Raw genomic sequence first — 19909 nt, 5'->3', positions numbered from 1 at the left:
CACCTCTAAAACAGGAACGGCTTAAAATAAATATGAGACCAGACACACAGTGGTCAGTGGTGCCGCTGTTCTTCTGTTTAGGCGGTTCGAAACCTTGGTGCAGTCCTTTAGTAAAGAGTCAAACACAATTTGACTGTATAGCACCTAAAACACTGCCACAAATCGTTAGATTATAGACTATGTCAGGTCAGCTTATTTAAGATTCATTTCATCTCTCTTGGAACATGAATGAGACTATCTACTAAATGCATGGCATGTATTGAACACAGTAATAAAAGGATAATATTTTTTCTTGTCTGTCCCAGTACTGGAGCTGGTAATGCTTGACTTGCTCAGTGAAGTGTAAGTTTGAACTCTACCAGGATGCTCTATGCACTCAACTATTCTGTTAGATCACTTATCAATGGCAATCCCAAAAATCTTTTATTGCATTTTCAACAACTGGTTTTTAAGTCTGAATAACAAAGGCATCATCAGTTGACAAGATAACACTTGGTTGATAATGTCTTGGTTCCTTCTGTTAATGTGGAGCTCAAGTCAACTGTAGACATTCACTTGATAGCGGTCCGTTTATTTCAAATAAGATGAGTGTATTATTTGTTCAGTCTCTCACTCTCCTAAAATTAAACTCGTTTCATTTTCAGCAGTTTTCTGAATCTCGTTCAGTCACCCAAATGGAAACACATCCCGGTCAAAGTTCAGCTTCAGCCAGTTCTGGCCTCTTTGGTCATCCTCTTGCCATTTGGTAGTTTTCCTATGATAGGTCCTCTGTGCTGGGTTTCTCAGTTATTCAGCCTTTAGTCTATAAGATGAGTGTTTGACCTAGGATCTTGCGGTTGATCTCAGCCAAGGCCACCGAAAACACAAAGGCCTTCTCATCAGAAAGACTGGCGTAAATATCCACTTCCTTCTCTTGTTTCTCTGTGAACACAATTAAACAGAGTCGATCACAGACAAAACATTGACAGAATGGACCAACTTCTAGTTAGTGTAGCAAATATGAGACAGAGCTGTACTGTGGGCTGGAGGGTAAACATATTGAGAATACAGGGTTAATAATGTTGGGTTCAATGTGGAGCAGAGGTTTTCAAACTATGAGACTACTGAGAGTTAAAGGGGGGCGCTGAGGGAGAGATGGAGGCAAAAGGAATTGTTGCACACAAGTGTTCTGAAAACAGTGAGAAGTTAGTTATTGTAATTTGGTCTGCTAATCAACAGTAGTGGCTTTGACACGTGGCAAAAAAGGTACAAAAAGGTGGGGGGTGGGGACAGTATCAGACTTTGATAACCCCTGATCTGTAGTATCTGATGTCACATACCACCATGCCTGCACACCTATAATGGTAACGTTGTGCATAACACCAACATCTGTCGGACCAGCTGAGAGTGAGTGATGGCAGGTTCAAGTGTTACTCCAGACTGACAGATGCCATGTAACGAGTTAGTTGAAACTCCAAACTCGCCGCTTTATTCAGTTCCACTGAAATACTGAAAACAACTGCTACCAAATCACTGGTGCAGAGTAATGATTTCATCTCCATAGTCAGTCTTTTCATCTGTTACCATAACCTTAGTGATGGTTGTAGGAGCCAAAATATGTTGTTATTTCTGTTTATATATTGCGTCACTTACGTTGCTTGACACATGGGTGTGGTTTCCTATTATTTAACCTGTTCACTTAGGTGGTGGCGGGAGTTTTGGACAAACGGAGTTGGCAGAGCCCTGATATTTTCTGTTGACCGTCACCATTGTCACCATCGTCACCATCATTACTATCATTACCATCGTCTGTTCATCACTTTATTTTCACAGTCAGATTGCATTTTTTGTATATTTTTTGTGCAATAGCTGCTTGTCAGACTCTTTCATTTTTGTTTATTTTTTCAATAAAACATCAGTAAAACGTCATCTGGACTTCGGGATGGTTTTGTATGGACGTGTCACATATAGGAGCCTACCAAGTCTCTTAGTGGCCTTTTTGAAAAGTAGTTAATAAGAAATAACTTTGCATCTGCTCAGGCAAGTGGATCTCAACTCTATATTGTAACTAACTTGTATGATGCAACCCATTTATACTAAATTACTAAATTGCTACTTCCAGTCCTACCAGCCTGTACCATACACCACAGGATTCTGCACCTCCTATAATCTCATCAAGTAGCTAAACAGAACAGGTTGTAGCTTATTGTAAAGGAATGGTTAGCAATATGACACCATTACAATACCAGGTCTTGCTAACTAATGTCATAAATGCAGTTTATTAGTCCATAATCAAACTTTTGAAGCTGATGGTGAAGCTGATGATCCTCTTCATTGATCTGTGTGTTCACTGCTGGTGAAGAGGTGTGGTTACTATGCATGACCTCTGTGGCACGGCTGTCATTGCATTTGCATTGAAAACGATGGCGAACAATGGTGACGATGGCAACCACTTGAGGTCTGAAAACACCTTTAGGATCTGGTTTTAATGAGAAAATGGTTTGCAAATTATTCCTAATTTGGAGACTTGATGGGTTTTTGTTCTGATGTGACCACTATTTGAGGGAGTTTTGCCGAAATCGGTTCATTATGTGCTGCTACTAGATGAAGTATTATAGTCATTAATATTGTAAACAGCCCTGCTACAAATATAAGTAGCAGGATCCCAAAGAATTCAATCAAAAATATCACATGTTGCTGACATGGACAGACATGAGAGTCAAATGAACCAATAAATTAATATAAGACATTACAAGAGTACACCTATAATATGGAACTGTAAATCATCACATCTTTTACCTTTCTCCTCCTCTTGTTTCTTAAGCCCTACTGTTTTTGGTCTGCCTCGTCCCCTCCGGATTGGATCCGATTGGCTGTTGGCCCGGGATCTTCTCCTGTTCTCCATGTCACTGGTTAAAGGAGAGTCGATCCGGTCTCTACGAATGCGCTCTGTCCTCCTCCGCTTAGAGTCCAGCTTGTCTGAATAAAAAAAACATATTACCATAATGTATGTGTTAGCCTGCTTCTAGACCTACATCTCTGATTTGTTCAGCAACTCAAAAAGGTCTGGCGTTGTGCTGATTGACAGCTGTGTCACTGCTTAAAAAAAAACAACCGAGCCAATCAGAGCTTTGTAGAAAAAAAAATTAAGAATGAAGTCATGTTCCTGTGCCAAAGCCACAAAAAAGGTGTGTGGATGAGATGGATACAGCTATGCAGAAATAATAAAAAAAAAAAAGCTTCTGTTAATGTGGAGCTCAAGTCAACTGTACAAGTCCGTGTAGTTAGCGTAGATACAGCTGAGTATTTTCTTTAATAATTACTCCTGAACCTTGCCGATGTTTAACCCCTTAACATCCACCCTTTTTATAGAATTTTCGCCTATTTGGCATACCTAAATGGAAAAGCTCATAACAGAAGAACTTTAAGGCCATGATGCATGTATTAGGCTTCATTTGACAAGTGACATCGTCTAGTTTCTGAAAATGTGCTTGTTTAGTATGTGGCTGAAACACAAACAAAACTACATCAGTTCAAATAAGTGTTTTTGGTCCTCGTCTATCATGACTTATATTTAAATAACAATAATTAAAACATGCTTTATGCCAGAACTATGCAGAACACCATAAACCTTCTACATCTTGTCAACCTGTATAATAATCCAGACCTCTAGGCCTAACCTTATGGGAGCTAGGGAGTTTTTAGTTTGTGGTGTCACTGCTGTCCCCGAACCTCTCCAATCATTTCAAATTGGCCAAATTGTGCCAATTGCTGATGCTAACCCTTACAACTGGCATAAGCAGGTCACCAGTGGATGGATGTTAAGAGGTTCATATCTTTTTACAGTGGATTCAGAAAGTATTCATCCCCCCTTCACTTCACTTGCTGTAGATTTAATTTTAAATGGGTCAAACTGCCATTTTGCTAATCAATTTAAACTCAATAACCCATAATGACAAAGTGAAAACATGTTTTTAGAAATGTTTGCAAATTTATTAAAAATTCAAAACTGAAATCTCTCATTTATGTAAGTATTCAGACCCTTGATTCAGTACTTTGTAGAATTCCCTTTGGCAGCAATTACAGCTTTGAGTCTTCTTGGGTAAGTTTCTACAAGCTTTGGGCAGTTTATCCTGTTCTTTCTGGCTCCATCAGACTGGATGGGAAGAACTGTCATCTTCAGGTCTTTCCGCAGTTTTAAGGTTTAAACAGGGTGTGATTTGCCGGGGGGGGCGGGGGGGATTTCTCCTCCTTTGGTCTATATATCCCTTCTGCTGAGTTAATTTTATCCCTGGTGGTGACAAAAATATATCCCCCTCATAGTGATTTATGCTGCTTCACCCACAGACCAAATAAAATATCTAAAATAAAAATAGCCTTAAAAAAAAAAAAAAAGAAAGAAAACTTTTACTGTCAGCACTTGCATGACAGTAGAGATGAGACGGCGTCTAGGCTATGTGATGATGCAGTAAATGGACCAGATGTTTCCTCCGTCCCTGCTGAGATTTGCAGAAATGTAGGTAAAAGAGGCACAACACCCCGCGGATGAGCCCTCAACAGGAGAGCAAGAAAAAGAAGACAGAAGTCTGTCATAAAGCAGACTGTTTGATTAGTCTGGCAAGTAGGCATATACTGAAGCATGTTTATTTTTATGATGACAGCATGTTGTGCTATTATGTGTGTGCTAAGCTAGAAAGCTAAATTAAAACAGTGACTTGCAAGAATGACATTAAGTGTATTGGCACGTCTGGCCGAGTATCCACAGTACTGAGAGGAGTGTTGGGGGATTTAATTCTGACGTGTTAAATGAGCTTTTAACCTCTTGTTTTATTGTATATGGTCACATCTCTGCATGTGTCCGCATGAGGAAAGGACAAGGCATGAACTTGGCGTTGTTGAAAGTACTGTGCTATAACCTTGATGAATTTTTTTTTTTTTTGAATGGATTAAAATATTCCTGCAAATGCAGTGGTCAAGGTCAAGTTTTGTAATTGTTAAAAACATGTTTTCAGTTCGTCTTCATGGGTTTTTGAATGTAGGATGAATTTTATTGATTTAAAATAGAGATGCACCGATCCATTGGCCACTGATGGAAATTAGCTGGTTTGCAGCTGATCGGATATAACTGGTGACCAGCCCCATCAGTCTTATATATCTGATTTTTGGCCGATCGTGAAAATTTACACACATGTGCCGCACCATGGTTCACGATGCACACACACACACACACAGCAGCACAGAGAGTAACATCACAGCCACACACATACACAAACACACACACACACACACACACACAACATGCACGTTGTACACAGTGGCACAGAGGGTGATAGGGTTGCTCCATTATGGCAAAAATCATGATCATGATTATTTTGGTCAATACAGAGATCAGGATTATTTAACATGATTACTCAATGACTTTGGAAACATCATGCATTTATTGAAAAAACTTCTTTTTAACAGTGGATTTCCTTGAACTCTAAATATAAATCAACTGAAAAACAAAAAATAAATGTTAAAAAGATAAGAGAGTCTCCCTGAGCCCGTCTCTCACCAGGGCCGTACGGGGAAAATTAAACTGGCTGCATCTTGTGTCCGTGCTCCATATCTGCAGATTCATCAACGCAGGAACCAAATATACACAAATATGCTTTGGGACAGTTTTTGGAAGGTGGTGAAAAAGTTAAAGTTTTGAGCCCTGTAAGTTACTATAACTCTCACGCACCCTGCTATGAGTTAAACGTTTCCCTAAATTTCCTCAGTCACCGTTGTCTTTTCTAATGTTTACGCTTTTCTTCCATCATCACCAGGGCCCGGGGGAAAAAGTTCAACCTCCTGCTGATCAATAACATGTTATGAGCACGAGTGAAGACGACTCAAAGCTGTGAGTCCAGAATAAGCTGTGGAGGAACATCACTGAAAACATTTGGAACAACTAACTTAATCAGACACTTTAAAAAAAACCCATCACCCCAGTGAACATGCCCAATTTGAAGAAGCAAAGGCAAAAACAGCTAAAAAAAAAAAAAAAAAAAAAGCTAGTGAGAGCACAGAGCCAGCTACAAGTCAGCAGCCTCTGCTTTCTACCACTGGCATCAGTAATGAAAAGACCAAAGCCATTATAAGGAATATAAGGAATTCATGGCACTTGATGACCAGACATTTACCATAGTGGAGGACAGAGCTTTCAGAAATTTGAAAAATGATCTGAGCCCAAAATACACAACACCGAGTAGGCGATACTTCTTGGACGTTGCGGTACCAGAGTTGTTTAACATTGGTTCATTCCACACATAGAGCCTGCAAGCCAACTGCAAAGCATCAATCAGTTTTAGAACAGACATTTGACATCTAATGTAAGCTTGATGTCAATGTTGATGCCTGACTGCTCAGCGGGTGGATGAAGATTTCCAGCGACACTAAGTCCCACACTGCTGCCAGCCACATCTGACACTACGTTACAACAGTGGGACAAAGACAAGACCGAGGTTCATGTGGTGTTGTGAGACAACGCTAGAAATATAACCAAAGCACTTGATAAAGGGCGAGTTCGCCCTGCATGGCGCACACATACACTACAGTTGGTGGTGAATGAGGGTCTGCTGTCCCGATGAAGCATAGTTGACGCCGTGGCAACTGGAAGGAAGATTGTCAGATATTTTACTTACTTACTAGCGTATGCCGCTGAATGGTACGCGTCATATTTTGAAGAAACAAAACATGCTCGACATCATTTCTGAATTTGAATGCAAGTTTGTGTATTTGCATTAAGTAGTGTGTGTAATGAGAAGTGACAGTGCTGCAGAGACACAGTTAGACAGAGATGTAGGAGAGCAGGTACCTATTCTAATGAGCCGGCACTTCTCCGGTTAGAAAATATACATGGTATATTAGAAAATAAATGACAGTACTGCAAGATGCAACAGAGCTAATATTACTTTGCACAATATACATTCGGAAGAATCAAGCAAACATTATAAAAAAGGTATACTGTGGAGACTTTTCCTAAAAAAAAAAAAACAATATATATATATATAGACTCATACAAAAGTAATCCCTCTCAATCGTCATTATGACTCACTACAAGTGTGTGGCGGTGTTTTTATCTGCAGACACTTAACTCTCTGCCTGTCATTGATTTGTTGTTTGAGACTTTGTGCTTTAGATCGTAACAGCTGCGAAACAATCAGAAAATAATGTTTTATTACTGATTCACAGCTTTGTTCTCGCCAGCACCGCTCGCTCTCTCCATTCATTCTCTAGCTCACTTAACCGTCTCTCTCTCTCTGCCGAGGAGGAGGGACCAACTTCGAACGCTGTGTGTTTACAAAACACCGACTGACAATTCCTGCATAGTACACCTTTAAACACAAGGTCCAACTACATTTTCAGACATGAGTGAGAAGCTTTTATATGTAAGCTGAACCTTACCTGCTATGGTTGGAGAAGAGCGCTCATTTACCTTGGCATTTAGGAGTTTTCTGCTAATAAACACATAACCACACGGGCAGGACTTGCACGCAACTGGAATCTAGAGAAAGACAAACAGGAAACATACAGATGTTATTGTTTTGATATTTTTTTTAGGACATTTTTGTGCATTTATTATACAGTAGGGACAGTGGAGAGAGTTGACAGGAAACCAAGGGGAGAGAGAGAGACGTGGGGGGGTGTCATGCATCAAAAACAGACAACATATCACATGATTTACATGTGTTTCCTGTGTATTTTCTTAGTATACAGAAATATATAAAGTAGCACAAAGCTTATAATGTGATACAGGTTCAGATCAGTGCTGAACACCAGAAAGACTGAACACTAAAAACATTCACAGATCTAAAAGTATTAATGCATGTATCGAATACATGACTTACACACTCTGATCTTTGTGCACGACATATAAAATATAGTCTACAAAGCTGACATGTTAACAGTAGGGGTGCAACGGATCACAAAACTCACGAGTCAGATCGCATTACGGATTTGAGTCACGGATCGGATCATTTTTAGGATCAGCAAAAAAAAAAAAAAAAGAAATTCTGTAACACTTACAGCAAGGAACAAGGAAAAGGAACTTTTGCCCATGGTCTTAAATGAAAACAACATTTAAGATGTCCAATGTTAAATATATATAAAATGTTCAATGCTCAATTATTGTTAAATTAAATTGCAATATGAAGCATGATACCTTCCTCTTTTATTTTTTAATTGTCTTTTTATTAGGGAGGTCATTCACAGTCCAGGTTTGTAAGATATTTGAGTACATAAATCCCATTTACATAAATACATCTTGTCTTCCTTCTGTTACTCTCCCTTTCATTTTACTTTAAATAACTAACTATGAACATTTGTACAAACAATGTCACACACTCATAAATCCATGGAGATCCTCTCCTTATATCTCAGTCTCTGCAGTAGTCTATTAGAGATGGCAGTTTCCATTAAATCAGGTCAGGTCTCCGTGAGCTCATGTACTTCATCCATTTTAACCACATTCCCCCTACAAAATTTCCATTTTTATAGAAAATCTTATTCTTTCCATTATGTAAATTTCATAAATAATTTTGAACCAGTCTTCTAGTGATGGAGCATCTGGTTGCTACCACTGCCCAGTCAAGGCTTTTTTCCCCTCCAATAAGTCATATTCTCATTAGGTATTTATCTGCCTTTGTCTGGATATTCTGTATGACAGTACACATATATACATTGTCAGAGCATCAAATGGAAAAATGATGTGAAATACTGTTTCCAAGCATTTATGAATTTCCCGCCAGTAGGATGTGATTTTTGGGCCAGTCCCAAAATAACTGATAATGGTTGCCTTCATTTGCTCCACAAAGCCTCCAGCAGTTCATTCCATCACCTTGATATCTCTCTTCTGGGCGGGAGTGACGAAAAATCTCATGACATTTTTCCACCCAAATTCCCTCCAGCAGTGCGAATATGTAGTTCTCCATTGTGATTTTACATATATTTCCCCACTCGTCCTCAGATATTATCATTCCTCCCTCTCTTTCCCATTTATTTTTAACATGTTTGCCTTTAAAGAGTTCTGGAGACTTTTGTATCATCTGGATATTATTTTATATCCACTGCCTAATTTGTAAATTGACATAAATATATTCAGTATACCTTCATCTGCTTTTTCTACCCCTCTGTCATGATTTCATTTAACCCGTGTCTCATTTGTAAATATCTAAAAAAAAAAATCTTGATTTTCCAATCCATAATCTTTTTAAGTGACTCGAAACAGGTTGTATTTTTTTAACTACTTTCTGCCAGGTGTTAAGAGCTACTTTTATCCACAAGGGTGTCCATCAATTTACTGTGTGCAATTATGGTTTGTACTGGTGGTGCGATAGATTTACCATCCTCTATTTCCTTCCATCTTGCCATGAACTGTGGATTATAAAGGCACACCAAGGGTCTTAATTGAGCCGCATAGTAGTAATCTTTTAAAGTTGGCAACACCAAACCCCCTTTGTCTTTTGCTAATTGCATTATGTTATAAAAATAGTGATTGCACTATGTATGAGTGTTATTATTTTATCTAGATTATGATGAATTGTTCCTGTTTTGTACTGCAACTCTGCAACATCAGCAGATTTATCAGCTAAGGTTAAAGGAAGTTCAGTATTTGTAAAGAGGAAGATGTAGAATTAGAATTTGTTGGAGACAGGGTGAGACGTGTCATCTGGGGATCAGTTGGGCAAGATGGCTCCTGGACAGGAGAAGTGAAAACAGACATGACGTTATCTATAAGTCTGTATTTTGATAGATTAAGAAAAGAACTCTAACGCCCACTCAAGATGTATAAAATTCTGTTGTAGGCGCTCCACTGGGAGCCTTTTTCTTTGTAACCTAATCCTCTGTGTTGCATTGTGAAACGCTCCTTCTTGTACAAGAAAATAGATTCTGTTAAATTTGATATTTTGGCTCCAGTCTCTATTGTTTAATGGTCATTAAGAAGACTTTTTTTTTTTAAACACATTACTTTATATTTTATTTTCTGCCTATATATATATATATATATATACACACATATATATATATATATACATACATATATACACACACACACACATATACATATATATATATACATATATATACACATACATACATATATACACATATATACATACATATACATACACACACATATATATACACACACACACACACATATACACACACACACACACACACACACACACACACACACACACACACACACACACACACACACACACACACATAGTCAGAAAAAGATCCTTACAGCAAATACCACCCTACTATTGAAAAAAGTTATGTTAAGAGAAGGTGGCTCTCTTTTAACCTAGCTAGATCACCATGGTAACTTATACTGCAAACTTAACCTGGTGCAGAGCAGGTTATGTTCCGAGTTTCAGTTCAAATCGGCTGTAGAAAGCGCTGTCCCTTCACTAACCACCTGATTTGCTGCCAAGCCCATTTAACACTGCTGGTACTGCAGCTGTTAGAACACTGATTAGAAAATGGATCGGTCTTTTATCATACTTACCATTGTTTACTGTACATTTGTAATGGTGCAATAGGTTAGGGTTACTTGTGGGATGGGATTTTGTTAAAATATATCAAACTGTATTTCAAATTGTAAAGAAACTAATAAAAACTAAACACTATGAAAAAATACTTTGAACAAAAAAGATTGATTAGTCTATTGGTATTTATCACAGACAATATTCAATCTATGAAATTAATTTCACTTTGATTTGGCCAAAAACTTAAGTGATTTCAACTTCTCCTTCATTATGGGACAGAGTCAGACCTAAATGCACTTCTTGAGTATAATGTTTAACTCTGCTGCATCAAGTTTAAAGTTGAAGAGCTGTGAATGTGGGAGGCATGGAGAGAGTGCATTCAGGGGTAAAATAAATACATCAACTTATATTTACATGATCAGAAAATGTCTTGCCAGCGTTCCTCTCTCGCCTTATTTGCAGCGACAGTGTTGCTTTTTGCTGTGATAATGTATTTATATTCTTCATAGCTTTCCATTATAATGACCCGTTCCTCCTGACTGAAGTAGGCGGCACGCAATTGGTCCATTTTAATGCGGAAGAACAGTCAAATGATGCACCAAATGCCCCCTTTTATGGGGGACGCAGACAGAGCCTGAAGCAGAAACCCTGGGTTAACAAAGAGTCGTGATACCACTTATCTCTGATTGAGAGTTTAGGATTTGGCAAGCCAGCTCACACAAAGAAAGCCTGGATATGTTGATCTTGCTTGGTAGTATAGGCCTACTCCTTCAGTAATGAGGGGCTGTCATTAACACACAGGAATGATTATGGATCTTTTCCAGGGGGACTGGAACAGTGTGACAATCAAGGGACTGTTAAAAAATAGGGCACCAGGCGGCGGTGGGCTCCTCTGAACATGTGTTAAGGAGAAAGGCAGACAGGCTGTCTGGACCTGTGGATTACTTACTGCACACCCTACTACAGATGGACTGTACCTGCTGTGGTTCTACCTTTAGCCTGTGAGTGGTGTCAGTAGGTGGAATAAAGTCCAAGACCTCAAACTGCTCCTGAGAAAAGTCCAGTGTCTCCAATCTGAGTTGACTGTCATTCAGTTCATTTGTTCTCCAGCTGTTTCCTGTTAGAGTTCATGTTAGTTGTGCTTTTCAAAACAGTCCTATAACCTTTTATTATCCATGGAGCTGCAGCTTTGTTCAAATGTGGTTCTGTTCAAACATCAGTGAGGTGACTGCTCAGCTAAATTTAGAAAAACTGCTTTTGGACAATCAGCGATCATGTGATCACTGATCACTGAAACCTTTGTATGGAACCAACTGTTTTCCAACATGGAGAGTATGTAATGTATTTTTTTGTATGATGATGTTTTATATGTGATGTAAATTTGGTAATTGTATTGTTTTTAATTGTTTGTATTGTTTTGATATTTTCCTGCCCAGGTACTGCAGATGTAAATGAGGTATATAGCTAACTCTGGCCCAATGGCTCCTGTTTAACCTTTGAACTAAACGAAACTAAGTGTGGAGGAGGAAGTGACCACCGGAGCTACGTTACAGCCACAAGCTGAAAGAGAGACGCTGCAGCTGGAAATAAGCTTGATGCATGGTCATTTAGTGTACAAATTCCAATGTCCTTCCATGTTCCCGTCATAGATAAATACACATAGTTAAAGGCTTTGTTTTAACTCTAGGAAAAAAAACGTCCATAATGAAGAAGCAGAAGCTTATTATCTGTACTTACGTGCATCACAGCCTCTGAAATATTGAGTAAAGTAAAGAAATACATGTTTTCTGTAGGCTCATTTTACCAGCCTGAGAGGTCCATTTAGGATACCACTCATTCCTCCTTATAGCAGAGGTTTATTTGACTTTATTTTCAATATCCAGGACATTACCGGAGACACAATGCCAATCTCAAAAGCTCTCTATTCCAATGAATATACTCATATACCTTTATTTTTTACAATTCCTATGACACAGGAATGAAATAATGATGGAGATACTGAGGCAAAAAAATGTAATCCTGAGATGGATGTTTTTTTTGGGTGAACTATCTCTCAGATCTGTCTAATTTCACTTCAAATACCGGCACAAAATAAACAAAAATTGGATTTGCAGAAAAAAATAATGATTGATATCATATTGGTGCAAAAACGTGGGTTTAGGAATTCATGTTTAGGAATTTTGCACTTCTAAATCTAGGGCCTTATAAAAATAAAATGATACATAGTACAGATTTGTAATGGTTTTGGCGTACAGACAACATGTTTGTCTTCCATCCTACAAAGTTTGGTGAGGCTTGGAACAATACTTGTCAAGATATTAATGTCCATAGCTTCCTAGATGAGGCGTTTTTGAGGCTATAAAAATGAAATAATATCAAAGGCCAGAAAAAAATATGAAAACACAGGATTTGAACAGAAATATTTTTACAAGCCTTGGTTTTCGGACCCATTCATGACAGACGGGGGTTTGAACAAAATCTGAGACGGTGCTGCAAAAATCTTATTGGATTTAACGACCCAATTATGTTCTCATTCTCTGGCATACAGCATAGACCCCCCCTCCCCCTCGCACACATGGGAGAATACTGGCTTGTGCACTTGGCCAATCAAGGATTGAGTAGGCTGGAACGAACATCCCTCAGGATTATGTGAGCTCTGTCTGATAGAGGAATCAGTGGAGCATGTCAATTTTCACTGCCATAAATTCTCTAGAGAACGAGAAACATTAAAGAGGGAAAACAAGAAGGATCTCTGAGTGGAAGAAATGAGTCTAAAAAAATGTATTTGCCATTGGATGAGGGAGAAAGAAACTGGGCTGAAGTTAGTGTTTAGTGGGATGAAGAGGATGGGTATTTTTTCGATATGCAAGAATATTTGTTGCTTCGCATCTATGACACCAGGGCTGGGTGATATGACCAAAATATCATATCCTGATATAGGTCATTTCATATCCTGATAACGATACCTATACTGATATAACACATTTGAATTCAATGTATAAATAGTTGGTCCGTCCCCTCCATCTCCCCCCCCGCTGGCATAAAGCCGCCTCTGTGTGCTTTCACATAGCATGCAGACTGATCAGAGCTGTAAACTCTGCCATGAGGGAGGACGAAGACGTTACTAGGACGAGGGGAGGACATTTCTCTTCGACTCATATTAAAAAAAGACGAGAGAAAAAGAGAGAGAGAGACGCTGTGGTCAAGTGAGCTAGAGAGCGGTTCCGTTCTAGAGCGCAAACACGCCCGCACCCCTCCGCTCGACACTGTGGCTGCAGCGGGGACTCTCACACGCTGAGCCGTTATTAAAAGAGTGCACATAAATTTGGTAAGTGACGTAAATAAAGACGGTCTCTGTTGAGTTTCGCATTCGTTCATAGTCGCTGTCTCGCTGCTTCTCTGCTCTGTCTCACCTCTGCGGGGCTGAGCCCTCCATGTGTGCAGCGCAGCAGAGACAGACAGCAGTGGACAGCTGATGACAGCATGATATTGGATTTTTTGCCGATATCCGATATGCTAATATTCCCAACTAATTGTGGCCGATTGCTGATACCGATATATGCACGTATTTTTTTCCAGCTGGCTGAGGAGACTATTACACATGCAAGCATAGATTGTACTAAGTATGATCAAGAAAGACGATATATGAAGGAAGAACTTAAGACAACTGGAGTTCAGGAAACTTTAATGAAGCTGCCAAGTCAGTGGAGCAGTAGAGTTTTCATTGAGTTTATTAGACAGACAGGATTAATGTGTAGGATTTAATCTCTGGTCCACACTCCGGAGCAGAAGGTGGCGATAATGCACCTAATTCGCTGGTTGCCAACTGCTGTTATAAACCAAAAACAAGAGGTCTGATACCGATGACGTGCTGATAATATCGTGCATCCCTAATTGCCTAAAGTGCAATAAAAGCTTGGCCAGTAAAAAGCCAAGAAGAGTTATTTATCAATGTAATCTGCACAAAAGATGGACAGACTCCCAATGATGAAAAATATTGCCGTAAAAAGTGTGATTTGTGTCACAACGGTATACACGATAGAGCACAATATGAAAGGATAGACGTTTTTCTCTCATTAAACGATATACATCATCATATTGCACAGTCCTATATGACACCGTGTCCTTTCATTGACTTCAATAAAGATTAAACATGACAATTAACTTTAGTCTTTGTTGTTCTTTGATAACCGTAAACAAAAGGATTTGTATAGAGGCAAGTAGACCAGACAAATTATATATATATATATATATATATATATATATGTCTGCTCTATTCATACAGGCCATGCTTACAACTGTTATTCACCATGTTACAATATTTATGAATGTATTTTCAATAACTTTTGCAAAACCTTGATTTCCCAAACTTTCCAGGCCTGAAAAACAATATTTTTCCAGCTTTTTCATGACCGTACAAATCCTGCTATGAGTAGAACACAACTGAGGACATTTTGCAAATCATTATAATATTCAGTAAATTTGGTATAGAGGTTACTCACACTTCTTCCCATGTTTTGCAAGTTGAACATTTCTATAATAAGTGCTGATAGTAAATACTAAGAAGCTGCTATTACTACCAGAGCCACCTCGTCCCTAATGCTGGGCCATATGACCAAAACCTCATATTCTGATATAGGTCATTTCATAACCCGATAACGATAATTATCCCAATATAACACATTTCGACGAAAAATATCGCTGTAAAGAGTGTGATTTGCGTCACAACAATGTGACAAAATGACTGACTTTTACCCTCACACGATAGATATCGTCATATCACACGGCCCTACTCAACACCCGTTAATACAGAGCACTTTAAAAAAACTAATCCCAGTCACAACATAACACTGACATTAGGAAACGTGACATGTGAGACAGATATCGCTTCCTGAACTGACATTTTAAAACAGGCTGCTGTCACTCCCATCGTGAGGCTTGATCCCAGTGAGCCTCATACACAAACAGTGCATACACACTAATCTGTGCTTCAACCATGTGTATGAACATTTGAAGCACAAATCCAGGATTCATCAATATGTTCTTATCTGAATTTGTTCTTACTCTGTGAACACATTTAGAACTCCTTTAGACCATGCATACCCACAAATCATAAACATCCCACATCTTCAAAAATGACGTTGTCAATATTTATTCAATGTAAACAGAAAATGATTGGGCATAAATATACATCATTTAAAAGTGTGAAATTGCTAATAATACACTATCGATTTACTAATTATAAAATGAATAGCTAAAATGTTGTAATCCATAAATGTAATGAAATTATTAATATATTAAAACTTTTCTGTTCCTACTTTTAGATGACAGTAGTTGATATATTGGAACGTGCAGCATCAGATGTGGTTGTGATATATGCAGCTGGTTCAGCAGCAGCCTGACGGTTCAGTAGAGGTTCACACACCTGGTGCAGCAGTAGAGATTTATTTAGATCAATTCTAAATAGATCTACACATTTACCAGAGTTTTATTTTGTTCTGGACGTACTGCCTGGTAGTGGTACAACAGGTATGCAGGCTGTATACAGGATTCACAATCAGGCTCCAAACGGTTGTGCCAATGACATGTTTACCAGACAAATCTGCCTTTTCTGGCTTCTACTTCTGAAACTATTGTTTGCATTTCACAAGTTTTCCTACAGTTTTACCATCATGGTCGTCTTTGCAGTGAGTGACAGCTCTCTACACTGCTGCAGCGCTCCAGCAGAGATTTCCTTATATAGAGAAATGAGGGTGTGGTAGCGTGCTAAATACCCGTAGCAAGCATGAGCCTGTCAATTTAGAATGATTCTGATTCATTAACATATGCACAGTGGGGAAAAACAAAATTGGCCAGTGCGCATGTGTCATGAATCCAACAGTAATTTTGTGTGCACTCTTATTTTGTGCCATGTAAGAACATTTCCACGCACATATTAGCAAATTAGGCCCAATATTCTGTTTAAAAGATATGCTGAATTTAAACAAAAAAAAAAAAAAACTGCATTCACAGTTTCTTAGAGGCAACAATGATCTCTTCAGTTTGCTAAAAGTCCAAAACTTTCAGATATTCAATTCACAGTCATATATGACACTGAAAAAGTAGCAAATTCTTACATTTGAGAATCTGGAACCAAAAAATGTTTGGCATTTTTGCTTAAAAAAAAAAAAAAAAAATCACTGAAATGATTAATTGATTATCAGAATGTTTGCCATCCAGTTAATTTTCTGTCCATCGACTAATTGATTCATCATTGCAGTTCCACCTACGTTAACCACAAACTAGGCAGCCAATCACATCGACTAGCAACAACTGAACAGACGATCACCGGCTCATGACTCTAAAACATGAAATTCACCTGGGACTGTATACAAATGTCTGTATTTCTTGACAGTTGACTTAAAATTATTTTTCGATTATGCGTTTCATTTGTTACCAACTTTGTCTTAACACACATATACCGCAAACTAGTTTCATCTCATAGGACCTCTGTTCACATCCTGCTCTCTATGATCATATATGATGTGTTTTCATTCAGCTGAATTCATGATGTAGTTCACATTTACATATTTTTCTGTGTCTGTTGTCAGATTTGACCATGGCTCATAAAAACCTACTTAAGTACGTTAACCAGCGGTCCCTGTCGTAACTTAACTGTTGCTGCAGATAAAATCATAAGCAATTTTATGATCACGACAACATAAACACATATACAGGTTAATGACAAGAGCTGTGCTATATTGAGACTTCAAATTACTGACACAACCCCTCCATCCCCATCCACCAACTGTCGGCGATCTCTGGCAATAACACAGAATGTTGTGAAAATACAGTCCAGCTTTTTTTGTGTAGCCAATAAAACATTGATGAAATGCGGATATTTCCAAAATAATAGCGCACCAGAGATCCTTCCGGTACATGTCAGAGTATTAGCTGTACATGTGTTGTAATTTACTTGAGGCTTAAAATCCCTGCGGCCATTTGATGACGACAGCCCTGATACATGTGAAAGCTATGTGGAGACGATCAATTCCGATCAGTTCCAATGTTGAAAATAAATTATTCTTTGCTTATGGGTATGTTAACATTCTATAAAATAAAGTACATTGAACAGATTTTGGTGAAATGTTTACCACTCATCGGGACGCAAATTCATTTAGGGAGACGTTTAATTTGTAAACTGGTTCCTGCAAGTTAAGTTTCTCTACGTGTATAATCTTTGGAAGACGGCTACAACAATAAAACCAAGTATTTATCGAGTTACACTTGTTGAGTACAAGATTGAGACAAAACGATAACTAGATAGAAATATGTGTAATTGGAGCAAATTTTCAGACAACGTGAAAGAGTTAAGTTGTGTGACTGAGGTTTGGTGATACTGTGGTTTGTGCAGCGGGGCTGCCGCTCAACACGTTTCAGTCTCAAGAGCTGCTTCGTGTATGCTGATATTTCTGTTCAATACATTAAGTTACAGTAAATACGAGCACACAAGTAACACTATCAGTTACAACGTTCAAATATGAAAATAATGTATTTCCTCACCTGTTGGTCGCATTCAGGACAAGATTTAGTAGCCATTTTGACTTTCTTTGTTTTATTTGCCGACATAGTCTGTTTCCTCCAGCGACACGCCGGTGGCTGTCTGTTGGCTACAACTGCTCTCTGAAATACATGGACGGCAACGATTTGCACCAACGTGCACTAACAAACGCATGCAATAAACACTCAGAGATGTAACGAAACGACAACACCCTTACGAAGCACATATACACTAAACCTGCTAAGGCTACGAGCATGCGCACGGAGAGTCCTCCTGCTGGTCTGTTGCATTCAAGTTCCCTGGGAAAAGGCAGTCTTCTTCTTCTTCTTCTTCTTCTTTAATGGCGGGTGGCAACCAGCGTAAAGGTGCATTATCGCCACCCACTATGTTGGAGTGTGAACCAGAGTTATCTACCTCTATGAACAAATCAGAAATGACATGTTCCACTGACTCCTCTATTTGACATAGGTCACATAATCCTGAGGGATGTTTGTTTATTAAATGCAGTGTTTTATTTAGTCTGGTGTGGCCTACCCTCAGCCTTGTTAAGATGTTCTCCTCTTTGTGCTTCTTTTAGCTGACCTCGCTGGGCCCACTTCTCTCTGTACTGCATAGAGGTGTCGTCCTGTATTTGTTGTATCCCATCTGTGCTGCCTCTCTTTAATGATGTTTCTTTTGATTATTCCTTTTGCTTCAGATTTACTGAGTGAAATTTCCATGATCTCCTCATGCTTCAGTGCCTGTTTTGCTAATGCATCCACCATTTCATTGCCCTTAATCCCTCCGTGTGCTGGTACCCACATAAATGTTATCAAAATATTCATATTTTTAAATCTGTACAAAGTTTCATGTATCTCATTAACTATATCCTGCATATTGTGAGATATATATGACTGTAATGACATTAATGCAGAACATGAATCTGTACAAAGAATAACCTTTTTAATTTGCAACTCTTCTATCCACTGTAATGCTGTTGCAATTGCTATTATCTCGACTGTATAAACTGACAAATGATCTGATGTTCTTTTCACAGAAACTTTTAAAGTTGGTATACTCAAAGCAAAGCCTGTGCTCCCTGTGTTAGGATCCTTGGATCCATCTGTGTATACTGGTATGGATGTTTGATATAATGTTTGTAACCTATCTTCAACCAAAACTGCAATATTTCCAAAATCTTTATGTACCTGCACTTTTTCCAGAATATAGAAATCAATTGACACTGAGGGGAACAACCAGGGTGGTGTTACTGATAATGGCATTGTAGGGATATATCTTTTCTGATTTAACGACATATCTTTAGCAATTGTCTCACTGCTCCACGCAAAACATTTCCTTTTGGCCCTTCCTCTCTCCCAGCATGGGAGAAGTACTTTTTTTGTTGGATTGTGATCTTCAGAATGCCCTTGAAGATTTGTCCAGTAGTTCATCATTAACTGTTTGTGTCTGATGTGCAGCAGCATTTCACCCATCTCAACCTGAAGAGCGGACACAGGAGTCGTTTTTAAAGCACCACAACATAGTCTTAACGCTTGAGCTTGCACCACTTCCAACTTCTTTAATGATGTTTTTGCTGCTGAACCGTAGGCAATATATCCATAATCTAATACTGCTCTAATCAGCGCGACATAGATATTTTTAATTGCAGATCTGCTTGCTCCCCATTCTGATCCTGTTAAACATCTCATCACATTTAGTATCTTTTTACACTTGGTTGTTATCTTATGAATATGTTCATTCCATGTTAACTTTTCATCAAACCACACACCCAAAAATCTAAAGACTTTCACTTGCTCTATTCTTTGTCCTTATATCTTTATCTGTGTGCCAACACCTCTCTTTTTAGTGAACATTAATGTTTTGGTTT

General features: G+C 38.6%; 1 protein-coding gene across 1 annotated transcript; it reads right to left on the bottom strand.

Moving 5' to 3' along the window:
* Window positions 1-397: 397 nt before the first annotated feature.
* c1h16orf87 (chromosome 1 C16orf87 homolog) lies at window positions 398-18352 on the bottom strand. The gene is made up of 4 exons (XM_042415505.1): window positions 18045-18352; window positions 7411-7510; window positions 2779-2958; window positions 398-921 (listed from the first exon to the last, which is right to left on the bottom strand). The coding sequence occupies exons 1-4, from the start codon at window positions 18108-18110 to the stop codon at window positions 803-805; spliced, it is 465 nt and encodes a 154-aa protein (XP_042271439.1). The 5' UTR covers window positions 18111-18352; the 3' UTR covers window positions 398-802.
* Window positions 18353-19909: the final 1557 nt, after the last annotated feature.

Source organism: Thunnus maccoyii, chromosome 1, assembly GCF_910596095.1.
Source record: "Thunnus maccoyii chromosome 1, fThuMac1.1, whole genome shotgun sequence".
NCBI lineage: Eukaryota > Metazoa > Chordata > Actinopteri > Scombriformes > Scombridae > Thunnus > Thunnus maccoyii.
The sequence above is the reverse complement of the archived record's forward strand: the minus strand, read 5'-3'. Positions and strand labels throughout refer to the sequence as shown.